The sequence below is a fragment of the Carassius gibelio genome, chromosome B13, assembly GCF_023724105.1.
Source record: "Carassius gibelio isolate Cgi1373 ecotype wild population from Czech Republic chromosome B13, carGib1.2-hapl.c, whole genome shotgun sequence".
Classification (NCBI taxonomy): domain Eukaryota; kingdom Metazoa; phylum Chordata; class Actinopteri; order Cypriniformes; family Cyprinidae; genus Carassius; species Carassius gibelio.
In genome coordinates this window covers 13,551,060-13,573,040 of record NC_068408.1, presented here as the reverse complement: position 1 = coordinate 13,573,040, position 21,981 = coordinate 13,551,060, and the positions used below count along the sequence as shown (strand labels likewise).

The 21,981-nt window shown below is 37.7% G+C and overlaps 2 protein-coding genes across 2 annotated transcripts in view; one reads left to right on the top strand and one right to left on the bottom strand.

Annotated features, from left to right (window-relative positions):
* fancl (FA complementation group L) overlaps positions 1 to 6,723 on the top strand; it is an 18,147-nt gene extending 11,424 nt beyond the window's left edge. Inside the window, exons 8-14 of the mRNA XM_052573284.1 lie at positions 1,972 to 2,122; positions 2,252 to 2,335; positions 3,888 to 3,933; positions 4,258 to 4,339; positions 5,707 to 5,823; positions 5,930 to 6,001; positions 6,213 to 6,723. Of these exons, the coding sequence (XP_052429244.1) occupies positions 1,972 to 2,122; positions 2,252 to 2,335; positions 3,888 to 3,933; positions 4,258 to 4,339; positions 5,707 to 5,823; positions 5,930 to 6,001; positions 6,213 to 6,248 (588 nt within the window). The 3' untranslated portion in view covers positions 6,249 to 6,723. The remainder of the gene's footprint in view (positions 1 to 1,971; positions 2,123 to 2,251; positions 2,336 to 3,887; positions 3,934 to 4,257; positions 4,340 to 5,706; positions 5,824 to 5,929; positions 6,002 to 6,212) is intronic.
* vrk2 (VRK serine/threonine kinase 2) lies at positions 6,197 to 21,981 on the bottom strand. Its single transcript, XM_052573283.1, has 13 exons — positions 21,610 to 21,981; positions 21,219 to 21,274; positions 21,032 to 21,101; positions 20,368 to 20,455; positions 19,961 to 20,069; positions 19,677 to 19,769; positions 18,067 to 18,199; positions 11,392 to 11,512; positions 10,980 to 11,038; positions 9,591 to 9,748; positions 7,602 to 7,742; positions 6,835 to 6,993; positions 6,197 to 6,609 (listed from the first exon to the last, which is right to left on the bottom strand). The coding sequence occupies exons 1-13, from the start codon at positions 21,734 to 21,736 to the stop codon at positions 6,253 to 6,255; spliced, it is 1,671 nt and encodes a 556-aa protein (XP_052429243.1). The 5' UTR covers positions 21,737 to 21,981; the 3' UTR covers positions 6,197 to 6,252.

The following is a 21,981-nucleotide window of genomic DNA, read 5'->3' as shown; positions in this document are numbered from 1 at the left end:
TCAATTTATCTTTTCATTTTCGAAGTTTACTTTCCGCAGTATACAGTATATGGACTGCTTATAATATATGTGCAGTTAGGGTGGCATCATTTTAGATATTCAAAAGTGTAATAACACACAAAGTTCATTGCAGCTGCTGCCTTTTTTCGATACTATATAAGCCTTATCATATTTATCATCACTAAAAATAAAGCAGTGGTCATGGCTTTGAGCAGAGGGGATCTGGTGTCCAGACTAAAGCGTTCTGATTTTGGGCTGAGATTAAAGACTTGAATTGGCAGCCGGGTGGAAAGCGAGGAGCGTGGGTCTGAGGTCACGGCGGTGTGGGCGACCTGTGCTCCCTCACTCTGACAGCATGGAGTTAAAACGGCCATACTCAAACCATTAGCTCTGCCTCGCCACTGGACAGATCCAAGGGAAACAGAGGCCTACTGTGTTTGTGTATGTTAGAATTAAAGGAAGCCGTTATGCTGAACTGTAGATGGGTCGACTGTGGTTCTTCGTGATCAAACGCTATTGCTGAATTTCTCTTGTTTGCTGATGTATGAGTTTTGGTCTTTTCCTGTTCAGTCACATTTTATATTTGATTTGTTCTTGGTTGGTGCTTTAATCAATGGTTTGTTGACAGGTAGTTGATGAAGACTTGGCAAGACTTCAGTGGGAATGTTTCTTTTTTTCATTTTCCTCCCCGAGTGTTGATGGCAGAGGGCTGAAGAGTTTGTATAAAGCAGTGATATGAAACCAGACATGTGGACAGTATCAACATCTTCCATATGCAGAAGCGTTCAGTAGTTATTAAAGACAGCCTAGCCAATGTCAGACTGGGGGAAGAAAAAAAAAAACTGTTGTTCCAGCAGATCAAGAGTTGCACAAAAATTTAAAAGGATACTATTTCTAGCTTCTAGGCACTTCTGAGAGTCGGAAAAACGTTTAAGAGTACAACCGCGGACTGAGAGGCTTCATGTCCATTCAGACTGAAATGTTTGAGCCAGTTAGAGTTTAAATATGATGCCAAAAATAGCATTGATCCAGTTGCATGATTATGGTTTAGTGGCATAAAGTGTTTCAGATACTGTGGCAGAATTATGTATTATGTATTCATGTCTTAATTAGTACAATCATTCCACTCCTTCCAGGTTTTGTTTTGGACTGTTTAACCAATAGTATTTCGACACCATTAGGCAAAAGGTTCAGTTGTTTGCTCAAATTTGCACATTAACCAACAGCTGCGTGATTTGAAAGTGACTTCTGTTTGAGATGTCATTCATACGAATTCATACACTATTGTCAACGAAATTGTATAAAGAACAAGAAATGTTTCATTACACAGTGTGGTCCACAAAAAAAAAAAAAAGTTAGGTTTGGAATGAAATGAGGGTGAGTAAATAATGAATTCAAAAATGAAATTTTGTCAAAGTGCTGTCAAAAGATTGTTCAGATTAATCGCGATCAAAATTGTATGTGTGTACTGTGTATATTTATTATTTATATATAAATACACAGTATAAATGTTGAAAATATTTAATATACAACATAACATCTATATCATATATATATATATATATATACACACACACACACACACACACACACACACACACACACACACACACACACACACACACATATATATATATATATATATATATATATATATATATATATACACACACATACACTGTGTGTGAATTTATATACACATAACAAGTGTGTGTGTGTGTGTCTGTGTGTGTGTGTGTTTATTTATATATACATAACAAATATACACAGTACACACACATACTGTATACTATGTAAACAAAAACTTGAATTTTGGATGCAATTAATCGCGTTTCATTATTTGACAGCACTAAAAATTTAATAAACTTTTTGGGGAAACTGCCGCTTAGGGACAAACATAAGTCAAATACCAACTCTCAGGCAGGAAAAATACATTTGAGATTAATTTATTGCCCTTTGTTTTACACCCAGAGCACCTTGGCCAGTGTCCACAGTCAGTTCCTGTTAAATGTGGAGGCTCTGTCCGAGTTCTGGTCGGTGCTGGATGAGATAGATGAGCAGACGTGGGTATTGGAACCAGAAAAACCCACGAAAGCAGACTCCATGAGAAGGATCGCCATCGGTAACACTACATTCATAATACTACATTTGAATCTCATTATTTGCAGATCACCCACCATCCATCCAGCTATGGCCGTCCACAATCATTTTTACAGAGATATTAAGCTGCCATATCACTGTTCTTCCCCAGGAAACAATGTCTCAATAAAGGTACAAATTGACCCCAGACACCCCAAAATGCTGCCGGAGTGCTGTTTGCTCGGGGCTGAGCACGGTAGGCATTCTTCATATCTGCAAATCTCTCTGTTTATCTCCATAGCACTTTTATTATGCTTTCCTGCATGTGAGAGGCAGCTCGGATGTGAGAAACTCGTGCCTCTTGTTTTTCAATTACCTCCGTACATAAGTGCACATGCTGTAAATGCTTTACTGCATTTAGACAGGAGCGCTACAGCTGGAGCGGCCCAGCTGACAGCCCGCAATATGTTTGCGGCGCAATGTGCTTTTAGATTTCGAGTGAGATGGTGCCAGAATGGAGGTCAGTTTGCACTATTTAAGCCGCCGTGATTGTTTCTTTAAATCCAAGGTCATGCTTGGCTGACAGTGGCACACAGAACACATTGTCGGTTGCCTAGCAATGTTATTCATTGATATTAAATCCACACTTCAATAGTCAAGATGGTGGCAGTCGCAGACCCTCCGAGCGCGGGGTCAGACAGAAATATTGCTTTTTGCATTTACAAATGACAAACAGAGAGTGCGGCTATCACGTTCCTCCTAGATTGATCTCTCGGGTGGAACAGCCATGATGAGCGCGTTTTATTTGAATTATTTGAATATTTCCCTTTCTGTCAGACTGTTGTTGACTGTGCTTTCAGCCGCTCTGCTGTGGCATTTCTTCAAGAGAATAGAGATTAGAGGTAAGGAATGACGCGGCTGTGCATTGTCTGTCAGTGCTCTGCGTTCAGGTGAGGAACGCTGAATGAGAGATGAGGTAGAGTTAATTGAAACTGCTCGGCTACATCAGGGGGGTGAGTGCCGTTCTAAGTCCCTCGGGCTTGTTTTTGCCATGCAGATTGATTGATATGATTTATGTTGATGATGTTTTTGTCCCCCAGTGCTTTGCAAACATTATGAAGTCCAGTGTGGATCGCGATTACAAAAAGCATAAGTGTATATTTTAATAATGAATTGAAGATGTGACAGAACAGATAACGTGCACTGTGTTAACTGGGGTCATCATACCAATGTGACAGATAGATAAAATACCAATAAAAAATTGTTTACATAAATATGGTTTATTTAAAAAATTAGTTGATATTTAAGCGAATATGGATATATTTTTAAACAATATACACTCCCGTTCAAAATGTTTTTTTTTTTTTTTTTTTAATGATTACTTGTATTCAGCGAGAAAAAAATGTGTCACGGACCATTTTCAACATCAGTGATAAAAAGAAGTTTCTTCAGTACCAAATCAGCATATTTGAATAATTTCTGAAGGATTTTGTGGTATTGAAGACTGCTTAAAATTCAACTTTGCTATCACCAGAATAAATTACATTTATTATATATAATATGTATATGTGTGTATGTCTTTTTAAATTAATATTTTGAGAGTATTCCCATTTTAGCTGTATTTTTTATCACGTAAATTCAGTCTTGGTGAGCTTTAAGAGACTTAACGTAAAAATTCCTACCAAAATCATTAAATATTTTTATTAGTATTATTTGGTATTATCAAGTAAAATGCTGAAGAATCTGTACTTTTGACATTTGTCACTGCAATTCTGTTAATAATTTTAATTCTTGCTCGTCTCTTTCAGTTGTCACTCCTTTAAGGAACAAGTTGAATGCTAATATGCATTTATGGTGAGCAAATAATTATACATTTCCGTTTGATTTCGAATAAATTTTTTCGAAGGAGGAATCATAAAGTTGATGTTGCATATTTCAGTGCAAATTTGCCATTTCATATGCATGCCACACATATTGTTCAGTGGATATCTGTATTACAGTGTAAAATGAATCAGAAACCACATGGTGAGAATGTCTTGGCCAAGATCGTTAATTCTCACAGTGATATCCTGGATTTTTTTAGGCAGTAATCACTGAGCTGTATTCATTATACCATCATGACTTGACTGTATGCGTTTAATTAGTGTATGAAGGTCTGATTTCCTTCTCTCCTCATAGGAACCCTGACTGCAGTGTCCTACAGAATATGAGGGATGTGTTGGAGATAGAATTTCCATCGCCTTCCACCCACGAAAAATCTGTACGTTGCATATTTTCATCTCATACACTGCCACTTACAATTTGTTCCACAGCACCATCACATTTGAAGCTTGCAGTGTTTTTTTTTTTCTTTACCACCTACTTTTCTCTCTGTTTTTATCATCGGGAGAGGTGGGCACGGATTTCCTTTAATTGGGTTGTTTACAGATAAGATCATTACAATAACAAAGGTGGCAGAATCTTCAGCACTATCAAGAGCTGTTTAATCATAGCTCCACCATTTATCTTTTTTTCCTTGTGTGCATTTTTTTATGCTTTCTCTCTTTCAGCTCGCGGGTTGAAAGGGTGCAGTGTTTATTCACAGTCTGTACCGCAGATTAATGCTTGACCATCATTAACATTCTGAAGCGAGAAAAGTGCACCAGCAGAGAGTGATTTTCAAATGCAGAATTTCAGATCAGACTATAGGGATACAATATACTGTATGAAAGAGATGCTTTTCATTTATTTATATATATATATATGTGTGTGTGTGTGTGTGTGTGTGTGTGTGTTATTATGAACTCACCATTAACTCAGTGATTACAAACCTGTATGACAATCTGAATTATTTCAGCGGAACACAACTGGAGAAATTGTTTCCATGTAAAGCACTGATCACTATTTACCAGTTGTGAAATGAATGGAGACTGGATTTAAAAATTGATTACAATTTTAATTAAAAATTATAATAATAAAGTGGTCCATACCGTAGATCCTATGATGTATTTTTAAGCTTAGTGTGAAGTACAAATCAAAATCATTGCTTACTGAAAATCAGTGCATTCATGAGAAAAGTATAAAAAAAAGTTTGTTATTTTGTTTTTGATTTGCTGAACATTTTCAATGAATCAGTTCATCCAGTTCACCCAACAAATTCATGAGTTCAACTCACTGACTCCGTTAGTTGCCAAGGCAAGATTTTCAATTTTTAATTTTATTTTTTACCTTATATTTTATTTCAGCTTTATTTAAATAAAAGAAAATTATTTTAATAAGATTTGTTTTAGTGAACATCAACACTGCTTACTGGAAAGGAAAACTATTGCTGTTTCTCACACAAAGCTATTAAAGCTTCAGAAGACTTAAACTATATTGTATGATTGGACCACTTTTATGATGCTGCTTTCATACACATCTTTTTTGGAGATTATAATGGCATACAGTATAAGAATATCTGGTAGATTTGTCAATATTTCTCCTTTTGTGGTCCAAAGAAAAAAATAGTGATTTCTACAGGTTTGAAACAACACAAAGGTGAATAATGATGACAGAACTGTCATTGCTGGTTACACTAAGCTAACTTTTTCCTTTACTGACCACTTGCACACTTGAAAGTTTTTCTCATTTTGTTGTTCTATCCTCAAGAATTTCAGTGTTGAATGTGGCATCTGCTACTCTTATCGACTTGAGTCAGCCATTCCAGATCAGGTCTGCAATGACCCACGCTGTGGCCAGCCTTTCCATCAAGTATGTCTTTATGAGGTAAGAGTTCGAAGATTCAGTAATTCAGTAGAAATTTCACAATATTTTAAACAACAGAATGTGGTAGTGTTTATTTCATCTGTTATTTATTGATTCGTCTTCTCAGTGGTTGAGAGGTCTGCCCACCAGTCGTCAAAGCTTCAATATTGTGTTTGGAGAATGTCCTTACTGCAGCAAGGTAATGTTCAACTTGATTACAAAAACGCAGCAAGCGCACCATTAAAAAAATCAATTTATTTAAATCCACAAATACATTTAAAACTTATAGCTCATGTGTCTAGTGCAAAACAATTACTGAAAATTACTATGCTAAAACAATTACTGAAAAATACTTTGCTAAAACAATTACTGAAAAATACTTTATGCTAATTTCTTTCCTTTTTTTTCAGCCCATCACTGTGAAAATGATCACAGGAAATACTTAACAAGTCATGTAGTGTTACGGCTCCAGTGACCGTAATACAAACAACCAATAACAGTCAGTATCATGACAACAAGGAAGATCAACATTCTTTTGATTGGCCATTGACCCTGATTTTCTGATTTCCCAAAACCATCTCCTTCTCTGTAATGGTACCAAGTCCATTCACCTCCCTGCCCACAAACATCACTTCCACAGTGGTTTCCTTCATCAGTTTCTTCCCACTGGTTCTGATTCCAGCTGTGTCCTGTATGGTCATCATTTAGTCTCAGAGTATGTGTTTGATGGTTCTCGTAGTGATGCTTTCGTCTTCCCCTTATGGTCATCCAGGTCTTGCCCTCATAAACATCTGTGTTCCTCTTTTCCTGTGTTGTTGGAGCAAATTTTGTTTTCAAAATATAAGAAATAGACATGAGAGGGCCGGTATGTTGAATTTGTTAATAGACTTTTTTATCAAACAATAAATACTGCAAACCATATTTGTATTTCCCACGACTCTTGATGCTTTTACAACATCAATCAATTTGATTAAGTGAATGATTGACTGTGCTCTATTTGGCATTTGGTCTGTGCTCAGCTGCTGGTTTTACTTGTTCAAGTTCCTGTCTCTGCCTGGCTCCTGCTCTAGTTCTGGGATGAACTCGTGGTGGGAGGGGCTCATCTTCATCACTGATATCCTCGTCACTTTCATAAAGCATAGGCCTTTGTCTTGCGCTTCCTTTAGTAGCCATGTCTGCTTTGTTCGGTCTCTGTGAAGATGACACCAATGAATAATATCAATGAGCGTTATTAAACCACTGTATGATAACACTATATATTTATTATGTATGCAAAAGCAACTTTCTATTTATCAAAAATACAGATTTTTACTGAAGTACCCCAACTCTTAATTGATAATAATAAAATGTTTCTTAACCACCTTATCAGCATTTCTAAAGAAATAAGGAACACCGAAGACTGGGGTAATCAAAAAATGAAAACTCAGGAATAAATTAATTTTTTTTTTTTTTTTTATCTTTATTGGAAACCTTTATTGTATCCATTACTTTTTCTATTATATTCTAGCACCAGCACCAATAGGCCAAATTTACATGTGTATGTCTGCTATCTATTGAAAAGTTAAATTGTTTTTCTTCTGATACCTTGGCTCAGGCCGAGTCGAGTCCATACCAAATTTCTACGTGTCAAAATTTTTCGCAATTTTGAATTTTGCAAAAAATATATACATTTTTAAATATTGCAGACCTCAAACACTATTAAAAGTAGTGTATATATTTTCCTATACTGTAAATACCCAGTTATGCTGTGCCAAAAATAAGTTGATTCCTAAATTAAACAAAGGTTTTAAGAATTTTACCTGTTTGTGTGTCTCTCGTTTTGTCTTGCTCGAAACTTTGTTTGGTGTTGACCTGCCCACCTCTTCCTCATCATCTTTCGCTTCATCAGCAGGCTTTGATCTTGCAGTTTTTTTCTCAGTAGTCTTGGGCTGGCTTGCAGCCTGTGGGAGGTTATGTTAAATGAAATGACAGAAATTTACTTGCTTTTGTCTCTGAACATTCACAAGAAAGCGAGAGAGAAAGAGAGCACTCAATGTTCCCTCTATGACCTGGATCCTGAGAGGAGAAGACCTGCCCTGATTAATGACATCTACTGCTCTCCCTAAGGTGGCAACTGTCCAAACTAAATTTGGCCACAGATCACCAGCAGGGTCAGCTGTAGGCAAAATAAACTCCAGGAGTATTGGAGTGACACAAGGAGCCGCTGGCCTCACATTGCCTGACATGGTTTCAGGAGAGGCGAGACATGAGGGGGACACTGATGGTGTTGTTTTAGCTTTTATTCAAAGGAACTGAAGGTACACAGTCTAGAAGGAGATGAACCGAACCACAGAGAAAAATAGAACTACAAAGAAAAGGGAATTCAAATCTTAATGCCCTTGCTCTTGACACTGATGTTTTCCATCTGTGCAGAAGGTAGGGTGGTCAAGGTCAGAGGAAAAAGACACTTCTGCACACTGCTTTATAAGAACTATCCATACATCCTTGTGGAATATTAAAATACATTGATACTTCAACCATCACCTGAATACCTGGGCACAAACCAGGAACATCAATGGACTCATTGAAGGAACAATCAAAGCTTCTCAGCTCGGAACTTGTGGTAATCATAGTTGTGTGAGTGTGGCCACATTTACATTTGTTCGCCGAAATTTCTGTGTGAAATCCAGTCATTCAGTTGAAATCAAAGTGATCAGGAATTATGTGTAAGGGCATAGTTCGTACTGGGTTCAAGTTGATCAAAGGATCAAAAGAAAGTTGCTTGGTTTAAAAGTGACTAGACACATTCCTATACTATTGACTTATGACATTTTTGTTAGTTCATTCATGGCATGATGTCATTTGAATAATTCATGGTTTAGTTAACTAAAATAGATGTATTTTTCAGGTGGTGCACTGTATTACTTGCTGTGCAGAGTGGTTTCAATATCAGGCTACAAAGAGAGTAAATGGCACCTTAAACACTGAGAGTATTTACCATCCCTTCTCCAAATCATCAACACAGAGACTTCTCTATTGAACCACAGATCAAACCACTGGACTGCTCCACATAAAAATGAGAGGCAATTCTAACTGCCGCTCTTTTGGCCTCAGCAAAATGTGTGTATTCAACAGCCCCAAACTGGGTTGCTCGGGTGTTTGCAAAAGTTCAGCGGTTCAAGTTGGCAGTGATCAACTGTGAAGTGATTCCAGAGGAATTAAGGTCTCCCCACTCCAGACCTCTTGAGAGCCAATAAGCCTTTTGGCAAGGTCAGTAAAGGTTAACCTACGACACTACGGTCAAGATTCACCACCTCATTCCCCTTATCGAGGAAAACTGCCATTCTTGTCTCTTGTAATAGATTGCAGGAATTCAGTGTGGTGTATTTTATGCTGTTCAATTCTGAATGCACATGTAGACAATGAAATACAAGCCTGCATGTGATTGCAATAAATAAAAGTGCTTTAATTAGCTCTCTTGTACGGTTTTGACACTGCATTTAGCTGAGGATGAGGGCCTTCAGTAACTGACTCTGTCACCACTGTGTAAATTTACTTTTTTCTGGTCTGCACTACTTCGGCCCAACTCCAATGCTGCCAATAGGCCAGTTAGATGCTTCTGAGATGAAATGGGAGTCGGTGTAGCAGGAAAAGGGTCAGAGGAGGGTTCCCAAACCTGAGCATCTCCTTCTGTCTCCCAGACAGATAAATCTGCCGCAGCCCACAAGCTGCTCTGAATGCTCCAGCCCCAGTTCATATGGTTTCTATTAAGACTACTAGGCTTCTTTGCCAAAGCATCTCAAACTCACCCTTTGTGTGGCTGGTCTGGCTGTCTCCGACGGTCTCGGCCTAGAGAGGTCCAATGGGCCTTGCGGCCCGGCCACTGACAGAATCTTCCTGAGGGCCTGGTAGTCTGGCTTTTCATTGTAGCCAAGGTTTTTCACAATGGACAGGTACCTGGCAATCTCTGCAAGGAGTCAGAAAGAAGGATATCTGAATATGCAAAACCTAAAAAAATAGTTAAAATACCCCAAAAAGTACATTCTGTCACCATTTACCCTCATATCATTCCAAACACAAAGACATATTTTGAAGAACATTTCAGTTTCTAACAATGAAAGCTGGGGTCCAAAACTTAAGAGTAGTAAGAAATTAATTTAAACACCTCCATTCATCCAATTAATTTAATCAAAATTTAGAGACTACATTGAAAATAGCAACACATGTCTAAGTAACATCAAACTTATTGGTTCTTAGACGTTCCATGACCAAACATCACCATATTTGATGTAGGCCGTGCATGCATGCATACAGAACAGAATTGGACTATGCCAGTCAGGTTGTATGTATTAATTTCACACTACTCTTATGTGCTTTTAGGACTTGACATGAGGGATGACAGTCTTCTTTCTTGGGTGGACTATAACTCTAATACAATTTAATAAACAATCTTAAAAATCAGATGTTAAGCAGGACGCATTGTCGAAACACCTCATCATGTAAAGTGTCCTAAATGTATATTTTCTGGCAACTTCAGAAGTGAAGACTACTGTGGAGGTGGACCATGGGTGTGTATTTGCATAATTCACAGATAAACCCCAACTGAGCTGGACTGTATGTTTTATGTTGATGCATCTTGCAGTTGACCTAGATGCTTACTGAAAGCACATGCAAAAAGTCCGGCCAAGTGACAACGTGCATCTGCAGACTTCATTTTCATTCCAAAGGGAACAAAAACCACATCTACTTAACAAATGGACGGTGGCAGAAGCACAATGTAGAAGGGCCTCTCTGTTCACACGAGAACACAAATGTGTGTCTAATATGGGCACCTTCCATTCTTCACTGTAATAAATATGCTAGATGCAGTGCTATGCGGTGCGTATTCTCTTTGTGACAGCCCAGCTGAATGTATACCACATGCGCAGCCTTGATGCATGTTAGAGGTCTTATCTTTCTGGTCCAGCTGCAGCCAGCCACTCAAGGTTGGGGGAATAAGGCCTCATCATAATCATAGATCACAAAGCCCCCTTTCAGAAGACGCACGTGCCCTCGCTCCCTGTGGAGGGGGGAAAGATACTGCAGGTACGCTAGAGTCCGTTGATGAAGGAGAGGCAAGGAGATTGCGCTTGTTGGGATGTCCCTGCCCCATACCTTGTTGATCAATGCAAATGGTCTGGACGCTCACGTGCACCTACCCGTGCTGGAGCCGGAAGTGGACATGATCAGGACAGAATCTGGCAGGTTAGACATCAGCCTGTGGTCAAGTGATGATAAAGGGAAAGGTTAACCAGAGGTCCTGTTACAAAATGCATCTGAATACATATGAACCTTTGCTTGCAACCCACTGAAATAGATAAGATATTTTACATTTTATTGTGAAGAACTCTATTCATTATTCTAAAGATCTGCAGAATTTTATAATCCACAGTTTAAATTTCCAGGCAAGAAAGAAAATGTGTGGCCTTACACCTTTGGTGGAGTTTTAAGGCTTTAACGAAGCAGTTGCGTGAATAATTCAGGCTGAATAAACACAGAAAGCCTCTGATCGACAGCCACTGTACACAACAGAGCATAAGGCCTAGACCTATGGTGAAAAGGGGAACGTACTTGGCCTTGGCCTCCTGGACCTCAGCTGGGTTCCTAAGAGATGAGAGCCAGGGCAGAGTTCCACACTGCCAGTGAAGCAAGCAGTAGCCCAACACCTCCAAGTCTCCTCGTCTGGATGGGGCTGTTGGAGAAAGCGAAGATAAGGAAAAGAAGTTGAGTGTCAGTTGAGAAGCAAGTTAAAACCCTTTGATTGAATGACCCGTCCATTGGCTGCTGAAATATGCCCTTATAAAAAAGGCGGAGAAATGGAGAGGGAGGGGGGATTGATAGAGTGCAGTATTTTGTTTTCTCAGCTGGTACCCTGGCCTGCCTCACAAGCTAACGGGGCTTTTCTAAGAGGGGCTGAGAGTTGAAAGAGTAGGTCAGTTTCCTCCCACCAGCGTTCCTCACATCTCTCTCACACTCCCTCCTCCTTCGCCTGTTCTGGCGACTCGTCCAGGAACCTGATCCTGACGGCCTCTGACATGATCCAGACAGCCTGTGGCCCGGCCCGACACTCTCTCCGATGGAGAGCCAAGCAGTAAAACAAAGAAATAAATGTCTGGGCCCAAATAGTTTCCACATGTTTCTGGATTCCGTGGGGTCTCCGCTGGTCTTAATAAAAGAGCTTGAGAGCGTGTGCTTCCTAGACCTCCTCCAACTCCACCTCTGCTGTAGCACATTACACAACTGCCATCTAGTGTAAATGTTTTTTGTATACTAAAAACTTTTTACAAGGCCACTTAATCTTTTATTGTTCTCACATTTATTTAATATATAAGAAAGAAAAAAAAAACTCAACCCTGGGCTAGATATCAATACTGATTTCTTAATTCGGTTCATTTCAGATTCACACACTCTTGATTTGATACAGATTTTAATTAGATTCAGTTAGATTCCAACCCCCTTTTTATCCTTCTGCTTACATATTCTTACATATCTAATTCTTTTAATTATACTGAGGTTCAGACGGATTCGAATCACAAACTCATCGTCTTGGATGATTAATTAAAAAAAAACCAAATCATAAGAGCCTGATATTTCAATGGGAATTGAAGAATTCAGTTAGGACTCGAGCTACATGTCACACTGTATGTTTTTGACTCACTGAAAAGAACCAGCTCGTAAGACTCATTCATTTAGGAATTAGTCTACATGATTTACGCTGTATATTTTTGATTAACTGAACAGAAGCAACTCACATAATTAATTTGCTTGCAAGTCGGACTAAACTGGAAGGTCATGTTTGTTTCTGCATGAAGCCTGTGAAAACAACTCAATAAAACAAAATACAAAAAATTTGTATTTCATTTTTATTGCAATGCCTAACAACACTAGATTCTACACAACTGTTCTTAGCCACAGGAGCAGAAGAGATTAGCATTTGTGGAGTCAGTACAAGGGTTTTGGTCTTTAAATAATCCCAAGAAAGCTGCAGTCACACTTATATAACCTTAATAGTACTCTATCCTAGTTCAGTTTTAACAACACCACTCTAATGTTACAGCAAAAGCTTATAAGCACTGAGTGTGAAATGGCCTCACTTAAATGGACTGATTAGTCTTACACCAACCAGACAGAGAGCAGCAACATTTAGACATGAAATATTCATTTTGGATCCCAGCTATTAAACTAAAATACATTTTGGGTCAGACTATCCAATTACAGGTTGTCTTTAAGCCAAGGACCCTCAATGAATTATGCTTACCTAAATTTAAATCTGAATGGAAAGGTTTTGTCAGATCCACTCATATACGAGAGTTAACCTCCCGTTAAGCATGTCCCTTCATGAAAAGCTCCAACTTCATCAATAAGGGTAAATTAAGGCACATCATTTGTTCGTGCCTAGAGAGTGTATTAACTCAATACTGTAACTGCAGCCCATCTCCTGAGAAATTACCTATTGACTGCATTCATCAAAAGGGAAAATCTCTGCCTAAATCCATGACCATCATTGATCCTGCCATGCCCATTACAGAGCCAACCTCCCTGCCCGCTAGCCAGCAACACCATTAGGCAACGTATATAGGTTTTCTTTATTTTTCTTCAACCTTGACCAAACTAATTTAGCAAACACACAATTTAATAGAAAAGATTTTAACATCCCTTCACAGGTGACCTTGAAAAAAAAAAAAAAAAAAAAAAGCCCCTTAAGTGGCATGTAAAAAGGCCACTATGACTAAAGACCAAAGTGCACAGACATGCTCTGTAAACATTCTGTCTGCCTCTGTAACAGGGAACTGAAGGGGTGGGCTGCCTGGCCTAGGCCTGACACCAATTCACTTATAAAAAGGCCGATCCACAAGAATGATGTATTCCAGACTGAGTACAACACCTTCCATCAGATAGAAGCTGTTGTTCATAATTACGGCCTATTGTTATTGTGATTATCCAAAGCGCCATGTCAAACTCTTGAACCTCTCCTTCTGAATTTCAGCCGGCTCACTTCAACCCTACAGGTGATAATTAGGCCTTTAGCACAGGGTTCAGCGGGACACAAAGTGCCCGTCTCTGCACTCCTCACCATGGTAACAAATCAACATCTACACGGGGTGCCAGGGGCCAAACGAAAAGAAACAATCTGCATTCATCTTCAGGGCAGACGTTGCTAATGACCTACACAACAGCCGCCAACAGCCTACGTCAAGAAGGCTAGTGCGGTAACGTCGACGCGCCCACAGATTGCTTGATAGAGGCACAAACAAGTTTTGACAAATTTACAGCCTCGCTGCTTTGAATTTAGCTTTAGGAGTGGTTTAGGACACTGAACTCCTGAGTCGGTCCATCAGTGGGTAGGTGTTTTTATAAACTCTCATTTGTTATATCACTTGCCATATGCAGTGTGATTTACACAATACAACTGGCCATACATTTACAGAGCAGAGAGACAAAATGAGGACCATATGTAGAATCTTGTACATGAAAAGTTAACAAATTTTATCAGGTAAGAACATGGTCTTGTCTGAAAGCAGCCAGACCTTGATCTGAACCTGAGCATGATTTACTTTATAATGTATCAAACAATATGTTGTACTGAGTCCGCACTATGAGCTACGAGTCATGCATTTTTTTTCACTTTTTTTTTTCTTCAAATAATACACAAAGGTATTCCCATTCCACATATAAAACCAACGTTGTAATATAATTACTATTAAAAAGAAATAACTTTTTTTGTCATGCCAGTGATTTAATAACTTGCATATAAATACCGTAGAACCACACTAGGGGTGTCATGATTTCGATTTTAAATCGAAATCGATCGAAATTAAGTCACAGTCTCGAACTTCGAATTAAAAAATGGAATCGTCGAGTTTCACACACCTTCTCCGGCCACGTTGAGTTGTTGACACTTAACAGTGGGAAAAGCGACACATGCGCTATTCACTTGTGTAACTTAAGGGTGAATGGGTAATGTAGTTTCTGCTCTGGGTGGGATGAATTAGGAAGCTTGCATTGTGAAGGGCGCTCTGAAAATCGGCAGTGCAGGTAAAAGATTAAAACCTCTATTAAAACAGATGTCCAAATGAGCGTACCGGTACGCTACAAGCACGTTCTGGGCGCACGGAGAGGTGGCGGTACGCTCAAGAGCTATATTTGGAAGTGGCGGTACTGAGTACTGGTGCGTACCGGCCCACTTAAAGCACTGGCAATGACTATACTTTGGAATTTTTTTGCAGTCCACTTAGAATTCAACATGGAAATCATTTTTGTTTTTTATTGGCATTGATTGTTTTGAAATTCAAATGGTACTTACATGCCTGTGTTTTTATTTCTGTAATAAATATGGCTTTCAAGCCAACAGTTAATTTGGAGGATATTGATGGTTTATTGCAGGTATGTTGTTTACATGAGAAAATCTGTGTTACAAGTTAAACAAAAATTCCAATAAACAATCATATTTTGAATTTAAATAGTTTCTTTGTCTTGAGTTTACATTAATTATTTACATTTTACATTTACATATCCAAAAAAAGTTTCAGTCTTTTAATTGCGATTAATCGCGATTAATTTTAAAAAATTGTGCGATTAATTAGTTATTTTTTTTTAATCGATTGACAGCACTAATATATATATATATATATATATATATATAAATAAATCTAAATGAATGACAGTGAAGTGTTTAACAAGTGTTTTATCTTTAATCTTTTAAATAGATACGTCGTAATATTTGAAGGTTAGTTTAGTCATTTTTTATTGTTTTTGTTTGTTTTGTTATGAACTTGAATGTCATCTTTTGTGAAGAAGACTGCACTTACAAAAGAGAAACTGGATGGCAGTTTATTTTAAGTTTTCAATTGACTAAAGATATAAGTTATTGTTACATTATGTTGTTAATAAAAGTTTTAAATTTGACAGTGTAATGTGGTACATTGCAAACAAAGGTCAGATATTATATTACATAAAAGTCTAGTTTGAAAAATGACAATCTGTGCTTTAAAGAGAATAAATGTAAAAATCGAGAATCGAATCGAACCGTTACCTTAGAATCGAAAATGCAATCGAATCAAGGATTTGGAGAATCGTGACACCCCTAAACCACACACATGATAATCTCCTTAAAGGTGACATTATTATGAATTTTTCTGTGTTTAAAGTGCTATTTTCAGGTCCCCAGTACATCTGCCAACCCAGGAAACATGAAAAAGATAAACCCAGTAATTTATTTTTGGTAAGCCTTTCTCTGCAAGCTTGTGGAGAGAGCTTCAGATATACTAAAGAAAACCTTAAAGGGACAATAAGTAACTTTTTAGGTATTTTATTATCTAAAATCAATATTTGTATTCATAAATATGTCCTCAATGGTGTACAAATACTTATGCCAATGTTTAAACTAATCCTCGTAAATGAAGAATTTATTATCTTTATATACATGGGACGGGTAGGTCGACGGAGGCTTCCATGTAGTTCCGCCATCTTGCAAAACTATAATAGCAGAGAGGGACAAAAAGTACTAAGCCAACGCGTTTCCACAACGCGTTTTCGGTCAGAGCCAGAAACGCAGGTGCAGAGCAGTGAGAGACGCTTGAAACTGCACCGGCAAGTTTAAAAGTTTGGATTGCATTCTTATTATGGACCATACATATGCCGCGCCACAGGAGAAGAAAACATCGTCGCCAAAACAGTCAAAAATAGAACGTAAAAGGAAACGTGACCGTAGATTACAGAAAACAAGAGTTAATGTCGGGGAAGCTTTTTCTAGGTGGAAAGAGCTAATGCTGGATAGAGATTTCAAAAGAGACGCTGAAGTGGCCAGTTTTCTGTGTTACAATCTATATTATAATATTTTTTTTTTATATCTAACAATGCACATAATTCAGAAAATATAACGAATAAAGAAGACATAACTACTAATTACAATATTTCATGTTTTCCACAGTCAGTAATTCATACTGTAACATTCGTTTGTTAGTTGTCATGTTGCAGTTTGTTTGAAATAACACACCTGTTCACCTGAAGGAAAACTCGACGAAGTGCTATTAGAAGACATCCTGTCAAAGCTTTTTGGTACATATCGCCTACCGTAGATGCAACGCGCATTTGTAAAAGCGAGGCGCTGGAGAGCAAAATTAGTTTGAATGCAAAATACAATTTCACCACTAGATGGGAGTAATTCCTACTTACTGTCCCTTTAATATCCTCAAATTCAATAAATGTGTTTAAAATAGTATTGTGTTAAACATATTTAAGATGACCAAAAGATTAACTTTGGCCAAATAAATATTTTAATGAGTTAAAAATATTTGTATGTGTTTTAAAATGTTTTAAAAAGTATTTCACAAAATATTTTTGTAGACCACTTAGCACCATGAAGTTATTGCTACAATTTTTAGGGAAGAAAAAAAAGTCACCCATTGTCCAATATTAAACTAAATATTTTTCTGCTGACTGGGCATCTTTCATGCACTTTCAAAATTAATATCAACAGAAACATTGCTATTAGCAAGCTTTACCACTGTGTATTCAGTATTGAACTACTGTAATATCTTATGACAAATGCATTCAGAGATATTGGCTTTGAGTACTAGTTCAAAAAAACATCAAAGCTTTAATTAATAGTAAATGCATACAAGATGCAGGTTATGACTTTGACTAATTAGGGATTTCTTGAATTAAGTCTGCCCAAGTAAGCATGGATAGAACAATCAATATCCAATAAAAAGGACTGTACACAATTTACAAGTTAATGTGTTTCCAATAGCGTGACCCAGAGTTGAGGACATGATGCTGACAAGTCCCAGTAATATAAACAGCACCCCAGTATAAGGTGAGTAAAATAGATAGTGAATTCATAACTTTTAGTGAACCTCTTTCTTTAAAGTGAACATGAGATTAAACTGAAACCATTTACTTCCTTCATGCATGTTCTTTGTGTAATTGTGGCTAATACATTTCTATTGCAAAGAAGGGCTATCTATGTAATTCTTAATCAAATATACAAAACCACTTTCCTTTACCCTTTTACAATTCCAGATTGATAAAAAAAAGTCCCAATCTATGTTTATTTTTCTCCCTCTTATTGAATATCCTGTTTCACTTGCAAATACTAAAATTATGTGAAGTAAAATGGGTTGTAAATGGCAATTAATTAACTGGGAAATGCAGGGCATTCGTGCATAATAACAAATGTTTCTAAGTACAGTAATACATAAGAGTGGTCTCAAAAGATAAAATAAGTGACACATTTCACATTACCTACTCCTTTGTGAGCGTCAATGCTTGTGTACTCAATAGTGCCATTGTGTCCTTTCTTGGGATTCTCTTTGTACTCTTTATGCTCACCATTAGGACAGTATCTGTATGAGAGTCCATAGTCAGCCAAGTACACCTGCAGGAGATAAAGTCAGCATAAATCATCCCAAAGACATTTTCTTTCAGACTGAATCCCTCCTACAGTATATGGTATTTTAGTGCTGCAAAGCACAACGAGATGGGGTCAGTATTTAGGTTGTGACAGCAGGTTGAGATGTTGATTACACTCAAGAGTAAGTTTGAAATGTCATCAGTGCTGGCTCACCGTTTTAGTAGATGGTCAATTACAGTAATAGAAATCACATTCTTTTGAGTACGTTTTGCACTTGAATAGGTGATTTATACACACACTGGGGCTGTCACTTTTAGTTCGAAAATCGATTGCACAATCGATCGGACCAACCAAAAAAAGTTTCGAAAATGAAAATAGGGAATCAATTTTAACCAAATATGTACACTATTAATTTTAAAATAATTAAAAATTAAAAAATATACATGTAACAAACATGTATACATGTTCACAAACAAGCAGAAACAGAAAATAAAGAATTCCGACAGTGCAGTATGCCTTGCGAAAGCTAGACAGAAAATATGCACCTATAAGACCCAGTGATGTCGAAAGCGACCTCATGCTGCGTTCACACCAAATGCGAATTGAGCGTCTGGCGCAAATGATTTCAATGTTAAGTTAATGTAAAAACGCGTTTACGTGCGTCTGGAGGTCTCGCTGCGTGGTAGAAGTGAATCCGCCTCATTCGCGCATCTAGTTACAGGAGATTCTGAGTTATGAAAAGGACCACTGCAAGCTTACAGCGACCGGTAATACCCCCACCTTGCGCAGCTGTACCCGAGTGTCCCTGGGACATCAGTGCGGTCGGAGCGCGTCTTCTCAACAGCTGGACATATAGTGAATAAAAAAAGCCCTGCTCTGGACCCCAAAATTGTTTATCGACTTGTTTTCCTGTCCAATAAATTTGTAATGGCCCTAGCCTTTTTGCGCATGCCTGCCTAGTGCCGCCTAGACTAAGTGTCGGTGACATTCAATAAAAATAAATAAACACACACACACGGCCTGTTCTCAAGTCCATTTAAAGTTTCATTTTTTTGAACAGTTGTTTGAAATGGATTGATCATTATTTAAAATAATCTTGGAGATTTTTGAATTGCCTAAATCATAAATGCAGCCGGGTTCAAGCCTTCAGTGATGTTTTTCTTTTGTTATGGCAGCTGTCCCCTCTGCATATAGCCTATATTTTGTCGAGAATGTTGCACTCCTGTTGCTGTTTGCTATTCTGCATGAAACTTAATGCCAACAAATAAGAAATATTGCTGACTTGTGCGTTTCCAGCGCTCTCTTTACGTTCGTCCGTTATTTGACATTGAAAAAGGAAACGTCTTTTTTTAGACATGGAAAATCTATTTTACAATCGATTCAATGAACACTTATGTCTTAAAAATCGAAAATGATTTTTTCACAAGATTGACAGCCCTAACACACACACACACAAACAATCGTTTACGATATGATTGTGTTGATGAGTATGCAGACTCACCTTGCTTGGATCTTTCTGTCCCAATAACAGATTGGCAGCCTTAATGTCAGCATGGACGTACTCATTGTCATGAATATATTCCAGCACATCCAGCTGTTGAGGGCAAAGTGATAGAGGGGAAGGTTAACATGAATAATTTAGAAACCTTATAATGACCTGATGAGCTGGACTCCCAGCAAATGCAACTAAAGTTTAATGAAAATTAAAATAAGAGGACATAGATGATAACACTGGCAAGTAGCTCTGAACTCAAATTAAATGTTGCACATTCAGTGGTGTCTCACCATGAGAACACCCAACTGTAGCACAGTGGGCTTCTTCAAAGGTCCACCATTCTCCATAAACACCTTGTGCAGGTCTGTACCCAGCCGGTCCATAACCATAAACCTGTACCTACACAACCAAAATGAATATGTACTTAAATAAACAATTATTAATACTAAAAACATGGTTGTATAAAACAAAAACAAAAAAAGTAATGTCACATTCAAGGCTAGGCCGTATGACACTGTGTACTGCTGTATGAGACTTTACATGTGTTAGTAATGGGTAAAGATTTTTTGTGAGCAGTTTAACAGTTGGCAGGAATGTTTTATATTATTTACACATGAGGATAATAAAAATACAAAGCAAAGTTTGCCCCAGTTACACAGATGTAAGATGATTAGTCAAACTCATGAAAGTATAATACCTTGTTCCGTTACTTTCAGTCAGTCCAGACCCCCAGTAAGTTGGAATCCCCAAAAACTCCAGCTGTTTGGACTTCTTCCATTTGTTCACTGTGATTTCAGAGTTAAATTATATTTTTAAATATAATTATATTTGCACATGCTTTATAGACACATAATGTGACATATACTGTATAGACATCTCTCACACACTCATAAAGAAGCACTTCCTCCAGCCTAGCTGGAAGAGGAATCTGTCTTGACTGGCTGTGCACCAGATTGACAGGTGGTCAGGGGCCCTTTGGAGAAACCAGCATCATTATCAGCAATTTGGTCACTCTCTCTGAATTAGAGCTCAAACAAGCTGGGATTGCACTAACGACCACAGAGGTGCATGTTTGCATTGGTTTATTAATTCGCCTAGCCAGGCTAATTTACATCTATAGCCACTTCATCAGTGACATGCACTCCATGTTTGAGGACTCTCAGATGAAGATGAGGGGTCTTCAGCAGTTTCATGCACACTACTCTAAAGACTGCATCTGTTTCTACCTCCTTTGGCAAAAATACAATCAGTGTTTCGGTTTTTAGTAGTAATAGTAGTAGTAGTATGTCTTGCATAACAACAGAATTCCATAACAAAAGTTGGGCAGGATTTCAGTTTAAAAAAGGAACAAAGTATCTTACTAGTATCTGCTTTTGCTGCTCTTTGGTAAAATTTCAATTCTGAGAATAAAGGTCCATTTTCATGATATTCCTAAAAAAAAAAAATGTACAGAATAGAGAAAGAAAATGAAAGAATCACTGCAGACATTTAGAACATTTATAAGATTATTAATGAAACTATTTCAAACAGTTTCAATATAACTCTTACCACTTTGATCACAAAATCAGTGTCATCACGAACAGGGACATTCACATCCCGAGAGGCTGTAGAGTATAAACAACAACAAAAAATTTAACTTGGAGAACTATCCAATCTTAATATGTATAGAGTCATCATCTTATGTGAATCACGGTGTGTCTATACTTTAAACATGATTAATTGTTAAACATGTACACGTTAACTGTAAATATGTTGCAAAAGATAGTGAAACAAAAAGTAAAAAATACAGCTTGAAAATAATTTTCGAATTCAAGGCTCACTTTGTCTTTCAGTTCCGCTGCCCTAAGTTACTCTGCCACCATGTCTAATGCCATATAAGAAGATGTAATTATAATGGAGCTTGACAATACATATTTATGCAGAACATAGTCTTCTTTACCCAAGTAAATCAGTCCAAAACCACCTTTTCCAATGATTTTACCGATGCGCCAACTCTTCTTTTCGGAATCTGTTAAAATGCATCCTTCTGGAAGTGGACGGGGTAATGTGTATTTCTTTGGTGCCATGATTTTAAGATGTCATGTAACAAAGTGACACTAATAACTGACAACGAAAATGTGTTTCCTGGCTAACAGCACTTATTTAGCAAAAAAACGCTGTCTTATAAAACCATGTCAACACTCTATAAGAAGCATAACATTAAACATAAACAGCATTTCGACTAGGCTAATCATAATCAGTGTCTTCTACACAGTTCCTGAATCCGGATGGTTTCGCTGTAACAGCCTGCTAGTGCTGCTACTTCCTGAAA

Bases quoted from the DNA above. Each gene is read 5' to 3' on its own strand.
- vrk2 (XM_052573283.1), bottom strand. From the start codon at position 21,736: ATGGCACCAAAGAAATACACATTACCCCGTCCACTTCCAGAAGGATGC. The intron at 6,994-7,601 runs GTAAAATTCTTA...TCATCTTCACAG, and splicing joins AACGAGAGACACACAAACAG to AGACCGAACAAAGCAGACAT. The intron at 6,610-6,834 runs GTAAAACCAGCA...CCAACAACACAG, and splicing joins AGAGACAGGAACTTGAACAA to GAAAAGAGGAACACAGATGT.